This window comes from Atractosteus spatula, chromosome 3 (assembly GCF_055471065.1).
Source record: "Atractosteus spatula isolate fAtrSpa1 chromosome 3, fAtrSpa1.hap1, whole genome shotgun sequence".
In the NCBI taxonomy this organism is placed as follows: domain Eukaryota; kingdom Metazoa; phylum Chordata; class Actinopteri; order Semionotiformes; family Lepisosteidae; genus Atractosteus; species Atractosteus spatula.
The window spans coordinates 23,896,379-23,917,819 of record NC_142708.1 but is presented as its reverse complement, the minus strand read 5'-3'; the positions used below and the strand labels follow the sequence as shown (position 1 = coordinate 23,917,819).

Genomic DNA, 21,441 nt, shown 5'->3' with positions numbered 1-21,441 from the left:
TATATAATATCGATCGCAAAACTGGGTGACATGCTCTGTGCTATCTGTATTCCGCAGTGAATGCAAACAATTGGCTCTATAAACAAATTCGTCTTTTCTCACCGTCACAGATCATGTTAAGTGTGCAGCGTGGGGGAGGGGCAACACAAATACAAGTTATTTTACATTACTGTGCTCTCCTCTGCTAGCGGTTTCATCGTTAATTTGCCGAAAGACAGTTTCACTGGGTTTCTTTCTAGATAACGTCATGTTTCAGTGCCTATTATGTTCTTATTAAGTTATCCCCCCCAGTTGTAGTTCACGTTCCCCTCGTGTGAAATTCGTGTCTAATTTCGACTATTTCATTTAATAGAAAAATGACAGTGAAGGAGACCAAGAAACGTGGCTTCAGGGAGATTTTATTGTCTCGTTATTCCATAAGTTATTTGTGATATGAGCTGACAAGCTAGAATGTTTCAATATCTTACCATTAACGTTTTCAAAATTAGTTTATGTTTTGCACGTCGTGCATTGTGTGTGTTATTTGGTTATGATTAATATGCATCAGTATTTGAAAGAAAGTGCACAAATGGCAAAGTTGTATGGGTTGTGCTCTGCTTGCTTGTTCACTTCTGTATGTGAAAAACGCTTTCTTTCTAGCAGAGGAGAATCTGTTGACCAATAGGAGGTCTAGGTTCCATAAAAGCATGGATCTCATTGGCTGGGACTAGAAGGGCATTGGGAACAAAGAAAAGTCCCTTCAGGTAGAAGCTGAGCTTTTTCTCAGTTTGCATTTCTGTCTTTGGCAGACGTAGCCAGCGTGTGGGATTTTTTGGGGGGTAAATGGCTGACGTGTGTAATTTAAAACACTTGGACTAAACAGCTTTGTGTGATTAAACTTTCAATGAAGCCAGGCGGAAAAGACACACCCGATCCAATGCAGATCGTAAGTATGATTGTGTGGACAGCTCTGTCCACTTTCGACAAGGCTAGTGTTAAATGATTTGATATTCAATTACTCTTGGTCAGGTGAAATCTACAGCCGCAAACATATTAGTGTTCACTTTAATCGCACAGCTATTCCCGAGGTGTGAAGTCAGTGCGTTTGCATTTTTTTTTCAGTTACACTAACATCTTTTTAAAAACATAGTTTCAGTCACACTTTGCAAAAACAAGTTAAAAAAAAAACGTGTACTGAAAAGGGTAACCAGTATATAAAAGGTGTTGGCATGTAGTTTAACTAGAAAACAGGTTTCTCAATAAACATATTGTAAAGAGTGCAACGTGAATATTTTTATCTTCTGTGTTCCGTGAAACACATTAAATGTTTAAGTGGGGGCCTTAACATTATCTTAATGTGTGTGAGAAACAGCTCAGCCGGAAAAAAAAATGTTGTCAGCAATCGGCAACCAGTTGAGCCCTATATTCTCACGTGATACTAAGGCATGAACTGTAACAAAATAGCTGCTTTTAGATGGTTGGTTGAAGTCTTCCCTACTCCCATCCCCCACCCAATCCGTCCAACACACCACTCTGCTTCCATCAACAATTCATTACAGCTTTTAGCTGGATAGCGCAAGCTAATTAAAACTAGTGAGAGATCTCCTAAGCTGAGCACATTTAACAGTCTGATTGGTAAACATTGAGAATGTGTGCTGCCTACACATTATCCATTGTATCTTTTTCATCAACATTTTAACGAAGATACTACAGAATCCTGTAAAGAGGGGTGCTTTGTGATCTAATGTAAAAATCTTGAGTGACTCCACCGTATTAGGGATTTTTTTTAGTATTCCCAAGAAAGCGTTTAAAAAACCTATTTGGGGTAGCAGTCGAAAAGGGAAAGGAAGCGGTGCCAAATCCAGACATGCATTAAACTCCACTCCAGATTTTTCACCCCCTTCATTTTTCTCGGTAATTTATCCCAGGGTTAGCAAAATTCTGTCTTGTTACAAGCGGCTGCCTGTAGGTTTGTTTCATGGTATCATTACCACGTACTGATCTGGATTGCTGTGAAGTCTTGGATTGAAGGCGGAATGTGAAGTTTGAAAACTTTGTACCTTTGGTGCTTTCTTGCCTATTTTTCTTCAGCAGAAGGACTTAATTCTTGATAACCTTGTTTGGTTGTAATTTATGGTTTTCGTTTTTGCTGCTGTAAAGTACGTGGATCTTATTACAGTTGCCATGAGGAATATTATTAACTGAAGAATTAAATCTGACGGTGGCATTTTACAGCAGTTTGGTTTGGCTATGATGTATTTTAACAGTATGTGGCAGTGTCTGTGAGAGATCTTTTTACGAGTTATTAACCCTTACTTGGAGAAATGATTTGAAGGATTAAAGGTAAGGACTAACAACATCTCTTGGTATGGATTTAATTTGATTTTAATTAGTTTTGTGGTCCTCAGTTATGATAGTTTAAATAGATACTGTAAGAAGCAGTTAATTGCTTGACCCGCCTTGGATTATGCAATAAAAGTGTTTTAAACAGACTTGAATTAACGCACGTATGACAAGGTGTTCTTTCCTTTCTGCTTAAAATAAAACATAAACTTAAATAGTCTAAGATCTAATTGAATGCGACAATGGGATTGTCGAACCTGTGTGGTTAACGTGTTGTGTTTTTTGCTTTTATGTAAACCTCACTAGTTTACAATGCATAACTGGTGGTTTAGAAGGTTAGGGTTTAAGAAGAATGTAACGCTAATATGACAGAAGCAGAGCTTTAGCGCATTCATTAAGTCCGCTAATAGCATAAATTACTGACTATGGCCATACAACTTTTTTCCTTGCTTTTGCCACAGGATGTGATGGATCTGAACATAAGGGTGTAGAGCTAAGGATTTCACTGTAAAATTAAAGGCAAACACAAAGACGGGTTAGATACGCAAGGGAACAACGAATGTCCTCTCATCTTCAAGTCGGGGGATTTCATCCACGTTTTCTGTCCGAGATCTTACCTTCAGGATGTCAGTGAATAGTTCCACAGGTGGAAAAAGTGTGGATCCAAACGCAGTTGATACGTATGACAGTGGTGATGATTGGGAGATTGGAGTTGGAAATTTGATCATTGACTTGGACGCTGATTTGGAAAAAGACAGACAGAAATTGGAGATGAATAATTCTACGAATAACGCCAGTTCTAAGGATTGTGGGGGTCTGACATCCAGTGGTGCTAACGCAACATCAGCCTTATCGGATGGCTTAAAATTTACATCTGTTCAGCCCCCTATTCCCCAGGGGAATTCCAACAAGGAGACTGGTAAATCCAAAGTGAAGAGGAGCAAAACTTCTAAGGATACTAATAAATCTCTCTCCTCGGCAGCATTGTATGGGATTCCCGAGATCAGCGGTGGTAAAAGGCAGGAAGTTCAAGGACGCCCTGGAGAGGCATCTGGCATGAATTCAGCACTGGGCCAAGCTGTTAGTAACCCAAACACTAGTAATTCAATTGCTTCATGTGCAAAAGGCAAAGAGGAAAAAAATGGCAAAAATCAGAGCAGAGGGTCTAAAAGGGATAAGGATGCAAGCAGAGCCAGGAAAGAGAAGCATGATATTGGACATGCAAACACAAATGCCAGTTGCACCACTGGCCACCTTTATGGATTTGGGGCCAAAGGGAGTCCATACCATTGTGGGAACGTCGGGGTGGGAGACATTAACAAAAGTGGTTTGGATTCAGGAATAATGGGGAACTCTATTGTTGTAAAGAAGGAAGAGAACGACGAGGAGGAGACCCACAGACCAGCAAAGAAATTGAAAACTGAAAAGGTATGACTTAATTTTAAGATTTCGTTTTTATTTTATCCCAGACGAGTCGTGTCTCTGAATATATCAGTTGATTTTATAGTTGGAAATTGCCCCCAAGGTTTTATTTTTTTCCTGTTTGTTTTCTAAATCATGCTTGTAATGGCTCTCTCTTTGGCTTCTTGAGGTTACATGACTTATTTGAAGAATAGACCTGTGGGAAATTGAGCTCCTTCTCCTCCAGGTGCTTGTTAGTAGGGAGCTACATTCTGTAGATGGTAATCACAGATTGTTAAGAGCCCGCTGCGGCAACACAGGTTCCATAGTAAAATGTTTATTAAATGGAGCGGTTCTGTTTGTACAACAGCCGGGAGTATGAACAGCTACTAAGGAATGACATTGTTATTGTAATCGCCCCTGATTTCCTTGTGTGTGTGTCAAGAGAGGGAGGGTGCAGGGGTTGTTCCTAATAAGACTGTTAAGAATTCACACAACCTTTCCTGTGTAAGAAATATGTGATAATTAAGTTTCAAGAAAAACAAGATGCTGACTATAATTACAAATCTTGTACTCATCTTAGGTAAATCCTGACAGACGCTGTGTTGCTAAGTAAGGTTTCTCAAGAGGTAATGACCTATTGTTTGTTGAGTAGTTAGAGGTCAAATGGACACAACTGTAAGAGAAGCTAGATTGTTCAGTGATTATAAATAGGTTTTTGGTTTCCAGTAGCTGAATGAGAAACTACTGGATTCTTTTTTAAATTTCAAACATTTTTTTCTTTTCAGTGGTATCTTCATTTAGGAGCTTACATAGGTCAATATTCATGTAATTATTAATAATTTTACCTGGATTTTATTTGCTTTGATATTTCTGCAAGGGGTAAGTTTTTACCAACTGGAAAAGCAGGAGACCTAAAATAAAATTAATATAAATGTTCCATCACATCCAATTTTTAAAATCAATAAGTAGCAGTTAAATGTATTAAAAGTCACATACTGAATTTAAATGTTACTTTGCTCCTGAAGAACACACTGCAGACTGGAAGCTCTTTAACCAGTGAGATAAATGGCCTTAATCTGGCCATTACAATGACCAGGACTTAAAATTCAGTGTTATTTGATTGAATTCACTGGATACTTAGAATGTGGGAGGTACTGCCCTTGTGCATCCTCTTAGTCTTTTAATCTTTCAGCCAAATGTTCACATTCAACAATTTTGTTTAACTGGCAGTCTGTACATTTCAGTGTCTCAAAGACTGGTGTCATGGCAACAGAGATTAGTATGCGGTGTGGTTTCCTCCATGTTAGATTATATTGAAATCATTATTTTTAAATAGCAAATAATGTAATTCAATAAACCCTGGGACGCTATCTGATTTGTATTCCTTATAGAGGATCTATGGAGAAAAGCATTCATTTTAATATATGATTACAAATGGAAACTCATCTATGAAGTTAATCATAATGAAAAATGTATATAGATGTATTGCTTGCATTCCAAAGTAAGTGAGATTGTGAATTTGCTATTAAAGTTATGCTTTCTTCTTGCACATCTATATTTGGCCTCCTTACACTTTCCACAGTGCAGCAAGGCATGTTAAACATGATAAATTGGAGCATAAGAAAGCCTATTAAATATCCTGACTGTGTTTCTGCAGGCTACTTTATGCAGTAACCACAAGTATGTTGTAAAATACTTACCACTCCCTTAATGTGTGGGTCAAGTTAAAACAGTCTATAATTCTAAGCTGTTTGTGCTATATTCATATGGGCCATTTTTGTGGTTAAACTGTTTCTGGCATGTCTGAATAAGTAGAGCTCAAAAAGCTAAATAACCACTCCTACATATTTTCAATTTTTAGTTGTTTTTGGTATAGAATTACATAATAAATTTTGTCAACATTTAGCTTTTCAAAACTCAAGGAATAGTTTAAGAAGATTCATAAATTGACTCTGATTACATTTTTGCTTTACATGCCTTGACGACACCATAAGACACATTGATACGCCAACAAGAAAAGAATGATTTTAAGTACAACTGTCTGCCATTTCATGTACTTCTGCTTAAACATGAAACCAAAAAATAATCCTGTGTATTTTTTTTATTTCGTGTTAGCAAAGTGTGTTAAAGTGGTACATAGCCGATTTTAAAAGCAGTGCATTCCTTTAATTCCAAACTGCTAAAATATGTTAGCTGTGTATCATATATGAGGAAGATTTGTAGGCTCATAGGAAATTCATCCATTGTGTCATTAAGATCTGATGTGTTTCACACTTGAAAGTGTGTTGAATTTATCCATGTACTGTCCAAAGTTAATTTTCTCTGGATTTTGTTTTTGTTAGCTTTGTTTTACTAAAATTTATAAATTTAATAAAATGATGTCTTACGGTTTTACTACCGTTTCAAAACAGTTCAATAAAAATATGTAGAGCTGATTTTCTTTAGCATTTAATAGCCATGAAAGGAAAAAAATGTACTTTCTACTAAAAGGCTAAACAACTAAAGTAGTTGTGCCCTCAGGTCAGTGAAAGCTTTCTGGGTGAATGCTGTTGACCTTCCTAGTGTGCATGACCAGACATGTGATTGAACTTCTGTTCATGGATGACCTAATTTTAAGACATGTTTTTGGTCACCAGTTATGGTTAATATACCTCACAAAAGGTGTTTTTATTTAATATTCTGCTCTCACTCTAAAGTTAATCCAGTTAGGTAAGATTCAAACAGAAGACCTCATGCGCTTCTTAAAATTGCATTCCTTTGTCAGCACATTAACAGCTGAATTCTTAATGGGTTTCTAAGTGGACGTCTTTGTTGAGCAACCAAGGGACAACACAGATGCTGTTGAGGTCAAACATATGCTGCTTAAACTGTGTTGTAGAAAATGTGTTCTGGTTTGCTCTAAAGTCCTGGAACAGTCTGCTCAGTTTTTTTTAAGTGGTCCTATACTTTTCTTCCCCCAAAGTACTATGAAGATTAAAATAATAAGACGACCCTGCCAATTAGTTTGTTTTGTCTGCTTGCTTTTTTGGAGGTTATTGTGCCTAGTGCATCTTCTGTAGAGTAGTTATTTTAGTTTTTTTTAAAATTTGCATTTGTCAAATGTCAGTCTTTATATCTTTGCTGTCATTAAAGGATAAATCATTCTCGTTCTTCAGGAATACCATACACAGAATTACACAGGCATAGATTTTAGGCTGTGTTTGTTTAAGATTTCTATCGTGTCTCTGGCCTATTTAAAATACAATTCCATGTTTTTAGAGTAGAGCTCCTGCTTTAATTTGTTGTTCTATACAACAATAATATAAACCTCTGTTTTGATAAAGTTGTCAAAATTCAGTTATTGGCATGGCGGCATGCACTGTGTTAATCGGTTAGCTTGTTGGTTGCTGATTCTGAGAATTTGATAAGACATCATCCGGCCTTTGTCCAGGGCTTTTATTGAGGCTAATGACTGGTCTTGTGCTGCCTTGAGATAAATGACATTATCTCTTGAGTGGGCTGACAGGAAACAGACATGTTAATGGTAAAGCTCCAGGGAAGACCTACTGCAGTTGAGATGAAGGGGGGGAACAACAACAAAAACCTTGGCTTGCAATCACTAAGGCATGATGCATTCTTGTATTTCCCAGGAGGGTCATGAACATTATAACTAGCATGTGGGGTACATAGTCTGGAAACCTGCTATTTGCATGTAGGTTTCAAGTAGTATGGTTTTATTTTTAAGACTGTAGTTTTCGTAACCTTAAACCCTATTGTAAATGTTGTAGAGAACTGCAATAGCTAGGTTTTTGAACTGTAGTTCTATTTTCATTCTTTAATTTAAGCTCTCTGAGAATGAGTTTTGTATTTTAAACTTATTTAGCAAGGGAACAGCCAGATGTAAATCAACCATAGGAAGTTAAACTTGAACTAAAATATTGGGTAGTCTCATGCGAAGGCTTTTGGGTTCACAATAGAAGTGCCATTTTGTAAAGCACTGAAATAACAGAAATGTGTGCTTCTTCTGTTCACCCTAGTATAGCTCATGTTAACACCCAAGACAATCAGCAACTGTTTCTAGCAGCCTTTAAGTTACTGCAAAGGCTTCAGATTTTCTTTTTTACGCTGAGACACACCCATCAGTTTAAACACAGGATTCTTATCAGCTGGAGTTTTTAAATAAGACAGATCTTTCAAAATGATCCCTCTTGATATAATAAGTGACAATTTTTAAATGTAAGTGCACTGAAATTGCCGCTGTGTTTATAACATAGGATGCTTTGTATGGCCTGCAGTTACATAAAATGTTCATCTGTCCTTTCTCTTTAATTCATGCTAAATGGACTTGGCAAATAAAACAAAGCGTTTGCATGAGAAAAAAGAGTTGTAAAACTATTTGGACATTCATGTGAACATCACAGTGTAGATTGACAGACAATAGGGCTGTTTGTCATGTATTTAGAAGCTGAAAAGAGCTTGAGGTAGAGAGACAATTCTCCCACGTAATGTATGGATTTTTTTTTAGAGTTTAAATACAGACACTTAGCTAAAAGAGGAAATAGTACATTAATTATAAATTTCTTTGTAAAAGCTGACATTCAAAGAAAAACATAAAAACAAGTCAGCGCCTTTGTAGTGGCTTTTATGGTTTTAAAATCTGATATGGAGGCTATGTGCGGGTATATTATTACGATCAAAAAGATGGCTCAGAGCCACAGGGGTATGCTTTTACTTAACAGAACTTAGAAGGTTTTCTTTTTTCCTTCTTTTCTTCAGATTTCCCCGGTGGCCTTGTTTTTATTGAAAAGGAAATATAAGGAGACCTGGTGGCAATTTAGTGCTTTCCCATGACACTCTGAAATAATAGCAGTCTTTGGTTGTTGTGCACTTGCGCTGTTGTACACTCTGACTCAACCCTTGCCTTGAAAAGAAAAAAAAGGATACATCTTTTATAGCATAAAGCATAATAGAAATGCACTTGAACTCATTGCATTCCAATTTACATTTTCAGGTGCCTTCTTTTAATAATAGATCTACTTTCTTTTTATTTTTTGTGTCATTAATCTTTATTGGGTTCACAACCTGAATTTTGCCGTTAATTTTTCCTTTCTGTTCGGAAAATTGGCGGTACCTGCCATCCTAGACTTCCAGATTTATTGGGTTTTTTTTATTCCCTAATGTAACATCAGAAGCCGTACTTTAAATAATTAATCTAAAACATGTAACTTGGCTGGTATCAAGAGACATCACAGGGATTGGTGTGTTTATATATCCTGGCCATGTTTTTGGAAGTTACAAAATGTGATTAGATTTTGTTGCTGTTGTTTGCTATTTTTAAGTGTGGAAGTCTTCCACTCCTGTAATTTTACAAACAGAAGTGGTTAGCAGCCTTCAGCTGGATAACTGTCAGTGTGCTTGTTCACTGCCCAGAATGCCCTGCCACCCTTTCCCAAGATGCCACAGCAGATGTCAGACAATTGAGTACAGCTGCTTCCATTACACCATCAATATTTTTTTCACAATCTGTTTCCTCAACTTAAAAAAAAAAAGATTCATAAACCTATATCTCTATATCGTCTTGGAAGGTGTCCGTCTCTGAATTATTTCTTATTTTTAATGACCTTTGTTACACACATTCAGATTAAAAAAAACAGCTAAAATGCAATTTTATACTGTGTGCTTGAATTGATTCCCAGTGCTTTTCATTCTGACAGCCTAGCTTTTTCCTCTCTCTTTGCAAAGCACACTGTTTCTAAAAATATTTTTATAGCTTAGTTGCGTTATTCCTGATATGCAACTATGAAAGCTGCTTGCCCTTGTGGAAGTACATTTATTTTAATCTAGTTCCCATTTATTGCCTTGAGCATTGTAAATCTGTCAGTTCTACCCAGCATTTTTTGCCTCTTTATTTGCTCCATTTTCTGCTCTTGACATCATTCCCCTGAGGCAGAATCCTAATCTGCTTTCAATTAGTTGCAAAACTAGAACGACTAAAATGGAGTTGAAAATTAGTTAATGCTGATATAACAATTAATGAAGTTTTCCACTTGCTATCATTCAATGTATGTTAGGATTTTTAATAATTCATTTAGCATCTACCAGTCTTAAATCTAAAGTGATTAAAGTATCAGTGTGTCTTTGCAGTATAACTGTCATATTGTGCCTCTTAAAGGAATTGTTTGCCTTGGTCTATGTTGCACACTTATGACTGACATTGTTTTTTTTTTTGCTTTAAAGTTTTTAATAGTAATGGAGCAACACCTAAGAGCAGGTTTAATTTACTAATAGGTTTAATGCTGCAGTAGCTCTTATCCAATTCTGCAGATTGATGCTGTAAGCCAAAACCTGGCTACAACAGGAGAATTGAATGTAATTAAAAAGTAAATGGTTGCAGTTGATCTTAAAAAGCTCATTGTCAGGAACACAGGGTCACTAAAAAGCCAAACTCAATGCATGATGGCAAATAGACCTTGACAGAACCAATTACTGAGGAGGTGCCTTTACACATTTCCCAGATTTTATAACTGTGTCATTGCTTCAGCCATTATATTTTAAACTGTCACCTCTTTCTATTTTAATATCGAAGGGAGTAATATAAAATATTTTAAATTCAATACAATCATTTAGTCGGTGTAGTCGAACATTCACATTTTCAATTCCAGTTAGCTCAACTCTGCATAAACAGTTTTAAGACGGCCACATTGTTCTTGGTGAAAAGATTCCATGGCCATGATAAACCAAGGTATCAGCTAACATTCTAATTTAAATGCAATTAAACAAGATACTGCTACAAGATTTTCAGTTGGAACCTGGCCGAGGAAGGAAAACAGTAGGTCAACATGTTAAATTCAAGAATAATTTTTAACTGATATCACAGTACAATATATTGAAAAATATATTGCAAGTACATAGAAAGATTGCATTTCTGTTTTTTTCATGCCAGAGAATTCATTTAGCATATACCTGACAATGCAAGCTGCTTGTTAACTGTTGGGTGCAAATCTTATTGATTATATTGGTGCATTTGTTTGGGGACACAAACATAGTAAATCTAATGATATGTGCCTCTTCTTGCCCCCTTTTATAAATGGGGCTTACTGTGCATTCAGGAAGTGTTTGAAGAGACAGATTAAAGAAAGATGTGTGTGTAAATCAGCCTTTGTTTGAGTGTGCTAATTAGTGATCCATGCTAATGGTTATTGCACAATTGAACAGTTTAATTTTGGGCTTTTTGCTTTCCAAGGCCATTGACCAGCATTAAAATAAAATACATTTGAAATCCAAATTTCTTGACCCTTTCGGCAAGGCATGTGCATAAGGAGGTGGTAGAGACTATGACTGCATTCTATTGTATTAAAATCTAGAGTTGTGTCTTAAATGACATGTTTGGTGCTTCTATATTGTCTTGCATTCTCTGAATAAAATGATCACATAATGTATGTGTGAATGTATGAAAATTTCTCTTCTAACAATAGGTGACCTGACTACATACATACATGTACTATTAAAATGTATATCTGTAAGACCCTTTAGAGTAAGAAAAATGTGGAAATATTGATTGCATACTTGTTGTTTGTGCCTGAGGACTCACTGGATTAAAGTTGGGAGAGTCAAAGCTTGCAAGTCTGTATGAAGACACTTGATACTGTGGTTTCAGATGTTGTAGTACATGGTAAAAAGACATCAGGCCTGTAACATAAGTGGATGTACAGCTCTAAGGAGATGTTAAGCTAATTACTTGCTTCCAGAATTTTTTAAAAATGTTCTTTTGAGGACTGAGTTTCGAGCACATTTGTAAAAATTGTATGGTCTTTTCAAGAGTCTTCTCTTCAGCAAAGGAGTCTTAAGTCACTGTATTAGTTAATCCTGTTTTTTTCTACTAGACCTAAAATTAATGTTTGTCCTTCTGTGTGGGAAATATAGATAACCTTCAATAAAACTTGTCCACCATTTCCCTTGTGAAGTGAGTTTGAGTTTATGATACATCTTGATTATTCCACAGGAGAGTAATGACAGTTCTCATTTTAGTTTGCTCCAAGAGTGTATGCGTTATTTGGTTTAGCAAGTGTTTGCTGTGGTGGATGTGGTTCCAAATCTGTGTTAGGCAGCATTTGCTTTCTCAGCTTACCCACAAGGTCTGTGACTAATCTAGTCACTGTGAGGATTTTGTCCATATGTTGGCTTTAATCATGGAAATATGATCTTAGTGTGGGCCGTAGCAAAGCAAGACATTTATCAGCTGTGTTGGTTGGGAAGGGGGAGGAGGTGGTTAATGGCAGTTCCATTAATAGGCTTTTATTGTTTGGAGATGTAGGATAGTGTCGTGGTATTTGTATGGAAATCGATTTTGCTTAACCTCTTCATGTGGAGTAGGCATCTTCTTTTCCGCATTCAAGTGTCTGTTTTAAACCGAAAGATATTTTTGGATATTGAGATCTGCCCCTTTTAAATGGAATTAAACTTTCCGGTCTTCTTTGAAAAAATTCCAAGAGCTTTGGAAATTTACACTTTTGAATTGAATAGTTTGTTTTTTCCTCATAGGCCTGATCAAGACACTTTGGAAGAAATGGAAAAAACATGAGTACGGCAGTGGCTGTATTACACTGACGAGCTTTCTCACTGCACTTTTCTATTATTATTCCATTTGATGTGCACTACTAGAACAGAGGATAGGCTGTTAATCTTTTGGGACCACAAGGGCCCTTGGCACTTACCTATAATTGATGTGCTCTGATGGCTGCTTGCATACTAGAAATGTTGAGGTGAGGGGCACAGTCTTCTAAGTTTCCTTTGTAATACCTTGGTAAAATTGCTTCTTATTCATTCATGTTTCCTCAATAAAGATTTACATTTTCAGCAGCCTACTTTAAGTGAACGCAATTGTAGTCTGAACTGCCATATATGCATCTGAACTGAAAATCAGTACATTTCTTCTTGATAGAGAACCTTAAGAGTACAGAATATTTTATTTTCAGATACAATTGAGAGAGGTAAGTTCAATGCAAAATGCAAAAAGCAAACTCATGGGTGTTGCCGTATTGAAAAAAAATATTCCATGATCACAACTGCTTTCAGAAAGTTGAATCTACATAACTTCTGCAACTTATTTTTAGCTTGCGTAACACTTTTTAACCCAGCTGGAAATCTCAACTGGTTGCATCTCCAACATGTTTTCGGTTGTGCTGTCTATTAAAGAATACTAGCTCCTTTTAGCTATTTCTTTCTTTGTTGTCAACAATACAGCACAGATGTCATCAATAAATATACAACAGATTATAATGTTTACTTAATGGAATTATATTTCAGTTCCATAATATTGCCATCATGAGGTTTATTAGATACAATGCTCATGCTGTGCGCTGATGGCAGAAACTCTGGAATTCCAATTCATATCTTTTTTTTGTAATAATGTTATATGAGATCAAAGAACTATTTGTACTTATCAACAATAAGTTTCAAGTCATCCATCTTTGAAATGTTTCTGGAGATAAACGTTTCCCTTCAATTAAACAAGATCTGGCACATGGTTTTTCACCTCATTGTTTGCTTTGCCCATGACCTCATCAATGTCTCATTCACTTTTGCCACAGGCTTTGAAATGACAGCACTGGGGAAACTAGTGGTATTTGGGATGTCCAGCACTTGTGCAATCATCCTATAGTTCTTTGGAGACTAATGAACCTATGGGAAACCAAAAAGTAGATATTTTTCAATAATGCAATCTACATTTAAAAAAGACATGAACTGTATATTGTAAATTTACTTAATGCACACAGAAGCACATTAATAGACTTGAAGAAAAAGATATAGGGCGCAGAGCTTCGCTCTTTGTGGCTCTGATGACACAGTGCACACACTGAAAGTGTAGACTCAATGGACCTGGAACAGAAGAGGCAGATGGATGTCTGACATGTAAAAAACTGTCAATAACATGGTGTAGATTCTTATTAATAACAATTGGGTGCTGAGATGATCTCAGACCCAGTTAAAACGGAATACACCGTTATATACCACACAGTGAGCAAATATGAAGTTCCTGGCTACGTCTACAGTTGTATTCAAGTAAAAACAGATCATTTTATAAAATTCCTAACAATTAAAACTTTAATGATTGGTCACTTATTGTTGATATACTTAGGTTCTGGATCATCCCGTATTCCTAAAAGAATACGCTAGATTTGCTCTAGCGAATATATTTGGATAGATATTTGGCAAACATCTTGATCCTGGTAGGTTATGTTTTCCTCTTTACAAAATGATATCGAAACCAAAAAGTAGTGAGGATTTTGTAATATACAAGAATTCACAAAATATAGTTACTTTCAGAAGGACTCAGACCCATCCTATGTTGTCCCATTTTGTGAAGTAACATTTATTTTTTTTCCCAATTTCTCAATATGAAGACATGTAAGGCTAAGGAAGTGTTTGACATTTGCTTTGGCAGATTTGCTCAAGCCCTCTCAAGTTGCTTGGTGATTGCTTATGGACAACCGTTTTCACATCTTTCAATAGAATTCAAGTCAGGATATTGACTTGGTTGCTCAGGGATGTATTTCTAAGCCACTGTACTATGGCTTTGGTCTTGTACTTTTGATCATTGTCCTGCTGAAAGGTGTCTTAAGTTTTTGTCTAAATTTTATATCTGAAGCAGGTTTTAGTCTAAGATTTTTCATGTCTTTGCTCCATCTATGTTACCATCAGTCTTAACAAGCTTTTCAATCCCTGTTGAAGAGAAACTGCCACCAGTATGTTTGACAGTAGGGATGATTTTGACTTGAGTGATGCACTATGTTGGGTTTGCTTCAGATCTAATACCTTGAATTTCATAAAAATATACACTTTTTCTTATCAGACCACAAAGCCTTCTGCCATATGTTTACTATATCATTTAGTTGCTTTTTTGCAAACCCCATGTAGAATTTGTGATGTTTTTTTTCAGTTCTATACATGTCCCCTTTCAGGAGTAACTATGATATGGTGCCTTATGGACATTTTCTCCCATCTCACCCACTGAATTCTGTAACTCTTTCAAAGTCACTGTTGTCCTTGCATCCTTAAGCAATTTCCTCCTTGCCCAGCTGCTCCATTTAGAGGGAAAGCCTAATCTAGGCACTTCCACTACTCAATTTCACCATGCACAAAGAGATATTATTAAGAGTGTTTGAAATGTTTTATATGCTTTTCCTGATCAGTGGCTTTATATAACTTTATACCTAAGTTGTTTAGAAACCTCCATGGTCTTTATGATTGAATCACTACCTGACTGAAGAACCTTACAGAGTTAGAAGTAAAGGTTTATTCCATGCTGAAGAGAGGCTCCATTGCCAAAACTTTGTGCCTTCAGGTCGTTGTGTAACTTTTTTTTCAGCATGGAATAAACTTTTACTTGTTCCTTTGCAGCCTAAGCATGTTGATGCAGCTACCTATGTGAACTTCTTACAGAGATAGATGTATTTTTTTCTGAAAACAAATGACCCACTATTATTATACAGATAGAGGCCATTCAAAAAATTGTGTGGCTCGTTAAGTAAATGTTGTGCACCCACATTATATCAGGTTTGCCACATCAATTGAATACTTATGTAAACTTGGTTTTTCAATTTTTTTCATATAATCTAATTTTCCTTTTTATTCTTTTAACGTGTTGCGTAGGTAGTGTATGTATCAGATATAAATTGCTTCTTCAAAGTGTTAAGACTGCAAGTTTTAAAGTGACAAAATGTGAACATGTTTGCAATGTGATTAACTGTATATGCAATGTTACAATATCATTCAGATCTCATGTTCCATCATGAGAATGCTGCTTATTTCTAGTAAGAATTATTTCAAGGTCTATCTCAGATGTGTGGGGTGTAAAACAGAACTATACCTTGGACAGGAAAACAGTCCATCATAGTACAGGATTAGATAAGTTCCATTAAATTCTATATAGTTCAAGTACGTATTTATAAGCATTACAGATTACTTTTACCAGGAGCCTACAGGGTTTGCATAAGGATATAGGAAAGGATACGAAGAGAGGAGGCCATTTAGCATGAAGTTTGGTTGGTTGTTGGTAGCTGACTAATCCAAAAATATCATGTAGACATTTCTTGAGAAAGCAATGGTATCAACTTCAACAATATTGGCTGGTTAGCTTTTTCCCCTTCAATCCTTTCTGTGAAGTGCCTCCTGTTTTCATTTATAATGCATTACCATGTAGTTTTCACTTACGTCCTCTGGTTCATGTGTCACTGCTGATTCTGAAGAAGTCTGGATTGACTTTGATGATTTTGAAAACTTGAATTGGATTCCCTCGTAGTTTTTTTGTGGCTTTAAGTTTGTGGCTTAAAGGTTTCAGTTCTTTTAGCCTATCTGTGTAGGGCAGTCCTTTAATCTTGAGAACATATCTGGTTGCACTTCTCTGGATTAATTCCAGAGCAGCAGTATCTTTTTTGTAGTGGGGTGACCAAAATTGGACAGTATTTAAAATAAGGTATTATTAGTGCCTTGCTAACTTTTGCCTCTTTAAATTTAAATCTTTGCATTTACTTAGGTTGTAATACTCTGTGTTTCTGTTTCCTATGCTGTCTAGAAGATTAAAACAATACATCAATATTTATACCAAATTCCTTTTCAGGGGTTTTTCCATGAAAATTAATCCCCAAATTTTAACCAATCAATATTTGTTTTTAGTACCTCCATGTAATGCTTTGCACTTATCTACATTAAACATCGACTGCTATCTGTTTATCTTAAATGGTTCTAGTACTTGTAAAACCTCTGCCACAGCTATGCTAATACTGTTTGATACAGAGTCAAGCTTTCCTGATGTTCACAGTAGATGGTAAATTTGTGGGATTTTGTAAAATATTTTCTGAACCTTTCTTTTTATTGTATTGGTATAGTTCATATCAGAGTAACTGTGGCAGTAATTGAGACTTGTTTATATAAAATCCAGGGGTATACTTATGTTACATGTTCAAGTAAAAACAGATTGTGGTAAAATACCAACATACATTTTTGAAGTAGATGTGCATTCTATTTTGCATTTAAATACCTAGAAATGTAACGTTATCTTTGTATTGTATTGACTAATTCAGTACATACAGCATACAGTCATCCCCACAACACCAGAAACCACTTTATGAAGTTTGGAAATGAGGAAGGGCCAGATGGGGTACATACTTTAGACGCAAAGATGGCCAGGAATACCAGCTGCATGGAACGACAGTCCATTGCAAAGCACAGAAACTGACAATTTAGAGACCTCGGTTAATCTGGGTAGCATGTTTTTGGGAGGGAGACGCTTTCAAACCCCACATAACAGCCACCCTAGGCCAGAATCAAACTTATGACCTTGGGTTGCATGCCATTGAGCCACCCATACATTGTACCCACTGTAGAAATAATTTTTTTAGACCAAAATAACTGCCAGGCTTAAATGAATCATTGCTATGTGAACCACATGTCCACACATGACCGTATAATGTTTATTTATAGAAAACATACATAGTCATGTAATATCCTCTCAGCCTGAACTTTTAAAGGGCTACATCCAGGCCAAAATTGCTATCATTAAAATTAAATAATTCTAGCTAGCTGTTTTTTTTGTAACTTTAATGTACTATGTGAGTTATGTTTGTTTCCACCTACAGGAAAAATAAATTTGAACATGTTCCAAATGGTTCTGGAGTGGTGCAGTTTTGAATGTTGTTCAACATGAATTCTAGCTCTTCCAGATGGGATTCATGTAGCATCTAGATCATTGTGTATGATGCTGTGTATGTGCTGAAGTCTAAACTGCTTCAGCAAACATAAGAATAACTTAAATGCTTTTATCATGGGACCCTGAGGTAATGAAAACACTCTCCAATCCATGGGCATGACCATATAGCAACAAATGCTGAGTGTAGGAATTTGGAAAGCCCTTCTATCAAAGGAGCTAATACCACTGCAATTCAAATAATATTATTTTTAAAATACTTTAAGAATGTTATAAAAATATTGCCAAAAACAGAAGTGGTCAATATAGTAAAACTACATTCTCAGAGTTTTTACCGTCTATATTGAGATATTGACAGTATTTGCCTGCACTGCAGTGCATCAGTATCTTGGCATTTTCAAAGTGTGTTTGCAAGCAATTATCATCACCATCATCTGCAGTTACTCATAATGAAACAAGCTTGATCAGTTCTCGAGAAAGATCTTTCCCCTTGCTCACCGGTGTTATACTGCATTCCCTGGGTAATCGCCATCTGTGTGATCAGTTCCAGGTTATTTTCAATTAGTAAGCACCTCCATCTGCCCTAAAGCCACGCAAAAGAATTTTCAAGAATCTGATGAGCCCAATTTAACCAGTGTATTTTCTGGGTCTATGTTAATCTTTGTCCAGATCAATTTGAGGCAATCTTCATGAAGCCATGAATGGTCTATACCAAAAGGAATTCATTTGTATTTTGTGCTGCACTACATTTTAAACAAGATGAGCTTTGTTCTTTGTGTAGCACTGTGGGGAATAGAGAAAGTAAACAGTCTGCATATTTCCCATGTTTATGTATGGTATTTTCACTCGGTGGTCACAGGTGTCATGGATTCCATAATTTTCATAGTGTCTGTGATTTTTGTTCAGGTTGAAACTTTTGTGAAATGTCAGTGGTATTCACTCCATTAATTTCTGATGTAAAGCTATTAATCTGTATCAGTGCTAATTTAAAACAAAATCAGTTTAATACAGTATTTCACAAATCAGCAAGACAAATTATATATGTTTTGGACTCACTTACCTTTAACGGCTGCTAAAATGAAACTAACCTTGTTCTAACCCCTTTACTTTACCATCTGTCATGAAGGCTGTTGGCAGTTGACAAAATTGACAAAATTACTTCAAAATTCAAATTTGCTTCAAATGACCAAGCTCAGCAATGGTACATAACCTGTACAAAAGAAATTTGTGAGAGAAAGAAATTGGCAGGGACAGCGGTGTAGTTTTTGTCCTTTACACATAATATTGCAAGGAATGTGAATTTTAGTTATCTTACTTTTTACTGTTCTAAAACACAGCTATGTAAAAATAAGACATGTATATTAATTATCCTCACCCTTTAACAGCTCTGCAAGTTTTATAGGCAACTTGAACCTCTCAACAACTAAACACCTAGATAGAGTGGTAATTAAGGCCATTGGAGTCAATGATTGATGTAATTATCCTTCCTTCCATATTTCTATACCACTTTTCTTGAAGAATTCCTAAGTGTTTTGTATATAGGAGAAACCAACTTCATCTACCACTGAAGTGCAGTACCCACCTGGATTACATGGCAACTATTATGGGCCAGCAGTCCCACTAACAGAAGATCAGGTGGAGAAGAGACTTAAATATTTTACCAGTTGAATTAACAGGGAATTTTAGGTAACCTAGATTGTATAAACCCAGAGTGGAATTTTGCTGTAAAAATGGTGTTAATGCCCATATTCAAACCCAGCAGTTTAACTGCTGCTGTTAAGGGTGCAATGAGCCTGTGTTTTTATGTATCAAATCATTAAATCTTTTAAAATAAGAGGCAGAACATTTGTGAAGGCCAATTTCTGGCTTATTCACATACAATAACATTAAAGTGCTGTGTGTAAAAATATAGACTACAGATGAATGTGCAAAACATCCGATTGTATCATGTTTTGTTAATAGATTAATTTTTTTTTGGCATTAGCCTAACCGGTGATGTTTAAAGGTGATACCTCTGTTCCTGGTCACCATTTATTCATTGTATACCATTATTTCATTGTAATCATTTACTATGCTCTTATGGTTAGATATGTCATAGGGCACTGTTATTGTTAGACTGACCTTGATAGTATCGGTGTTCAGTGACTTGACTGCAAAACTTACAGATGACTACAAGGGGTCTTTATAACCGTCTCTGGTTCAAACTATAGCCTTAGAGATGCTATTTGCCAACTAATTGTCCACTTTGGTTAACAGTCCTACACATAAAGATCTCCTAGGGATGAAGAGTTGTACGGCCTAAAGGGCTTTTATTTGGTAAAGGTTCTTTGAACTAAAATAGGTCTTCTCTTAATTTTTTAAAGTTTTAATTTAAGTTATTGTGTAACAGTTATAAAACAAAGGCACTGGTTATTTTGTTATATGTAATATTAATGCCAATGCTGTCATCTATTTAGTCTTTCAAACAATAAATAAAAACAGCTGTTGAAGTGGTCAGATGGTATGTGTTCACAAGACTCCCGGGATTGAGGTTTTTTGGCTACAGCTACCTGGCACACTCTAATTTGCCAGTAATACAGCTAATTCTGCGCTGTTCAGCAGGATTTTAGAGGATAAGAGGATACTGTCTGGATTATTTTAAGAGCATAGACTGATGGGGGGGGGGGGGGGGGAGGTATTTTTCTTTATCTATTCAATATGGCTTATTTGTATAAAAACAGACATGCTAATTAAAATAGCTGTCCTTTTCTCCAAAGATAAGATGTATTATTTGTAATTTGCATTTGTCTAGATTACAAAATCCATTAGTACAGAGTCAGTTGTTTTAAGACTGTTACTGGATTTAATATTTTCTTTTACTTTTAGGATTATAAAAATATGCCTAAATTTGGAGTGCTTGTTGCATCAGTGTAGTTTTTATTATAGTTTTTGGACCTCTTCAATACTGATTCACACATCATACAAAGCTGTGACATCTGGAAAAATGGGGTTGAAATGAGTAAAGTTTGGTTTTGGGAGTCATCTCTTTAAATTTAATGCGATAAAAAATATTTTTCAGCCATTTAATGTTATTATTTCTTTTTGATCTTGGATTAATAGATACAGTAAATGCTTTATTTGAGGCCATTAGAAAAGTAGTTAATGAATGACCAACTGTTTTTGACTCCCGTTTTAGTGTCACTGCCAGCTGTTAGACTTGTGTGCTTTTTTTTCTGCTGCTGCCTTGTTTTTCTTCAAATAATGGTCTGAATTAATATATTTTCTACTATTTAAGTTAAATGGTAGAATAAATAAACATAAAATAGCATATTTCTTTCTTTATACAAAATCTGTAATATTTAAGTAAATATACATTTAAGTCCTACATCCTCAGATCATTTTTCATGTAACATTATTCCTCATTCCTTGACCTTGCATAGCTCTTTTTTAATCTTCGCTTTGGAATTTTGTATGTGAGTTGATGAATTTTACTGATTGTTTTCTCATTTTGCTATCTCGATCTTCCAGAATGTCTGCTGGTTTGAACTCTTTAAGATGGGTTATTCGTCTGATAATGCTTGCATAATTAGTCCTTTGCAAATTGATTAATGTGGAAATCTCTTGGCTGCTTTAAAAAAGGGGCTGTTGTGATATTTTTGAGTTGTTTTTTTGCTGTAGTCAATTATACTGCATTGTATTTGTAAAAAAAAAAAGATGGCTTTCTCTTCAGGTGCCAGCTAGGTGACTAAATAAGGAAAAAATATAGGACCATTCACATTTCCGGTGCTACTATTTTTATACTTCAGTTTGGCTCCTGGATTTGTGCATTATATATGATTTTAAATTAAATTGTTTGTCTTTATATTTGCCGTTTAAAACAGCTGATTTTTATAAAGAGTGTTTTTGACCTACAATGCCCTGTGATCATTTTCATCTCCTAGTTTGGATCATTTACAAAGATTTCATATTTGTGCATTTTCTTGCCTCTTCTGCTTATTCACCAGGACAGTAAAGAGCCTCTAAAGCCAACAGCCGCGCTAAATAAATCGCAG

The 21,441-nt window shown here is 35.8% G+C and overlaps 1 protein-coding gene across 2 annotated transcripts in view; it reads left to right on the top strand.

Moving 5' to 3' along the window:
* Positions 1-764: 764 nt before the first annotated feature.
* The window catches only part of znf608 (zinc finger protein 608), a 49,900-nt gene continuing 29,223 nt past the window's right edge, over positions 765-21,441 (top strand). The window contains exons 1-2 of one of the 2 annotated variants that reach the window (XM_088912002.1): positions 1,925-2,322; positions 2,784-3,750. In XM_088912002.1, the coding sequence (XP_088768128.1) occupies positions 2,947-3,750 (804 nt within the window). In that variant the 5' untranslated portion in view covers positions 1,925-2,322; positions 2,784-2,946. Of the gene's footprint in view, positions 926-1,924; positions 2,323-2,783; positions 3,751-21,441 lie in introns of those variants that run through there. The other variant, XM_088912004.1, reaches the window with a different exon arrangement.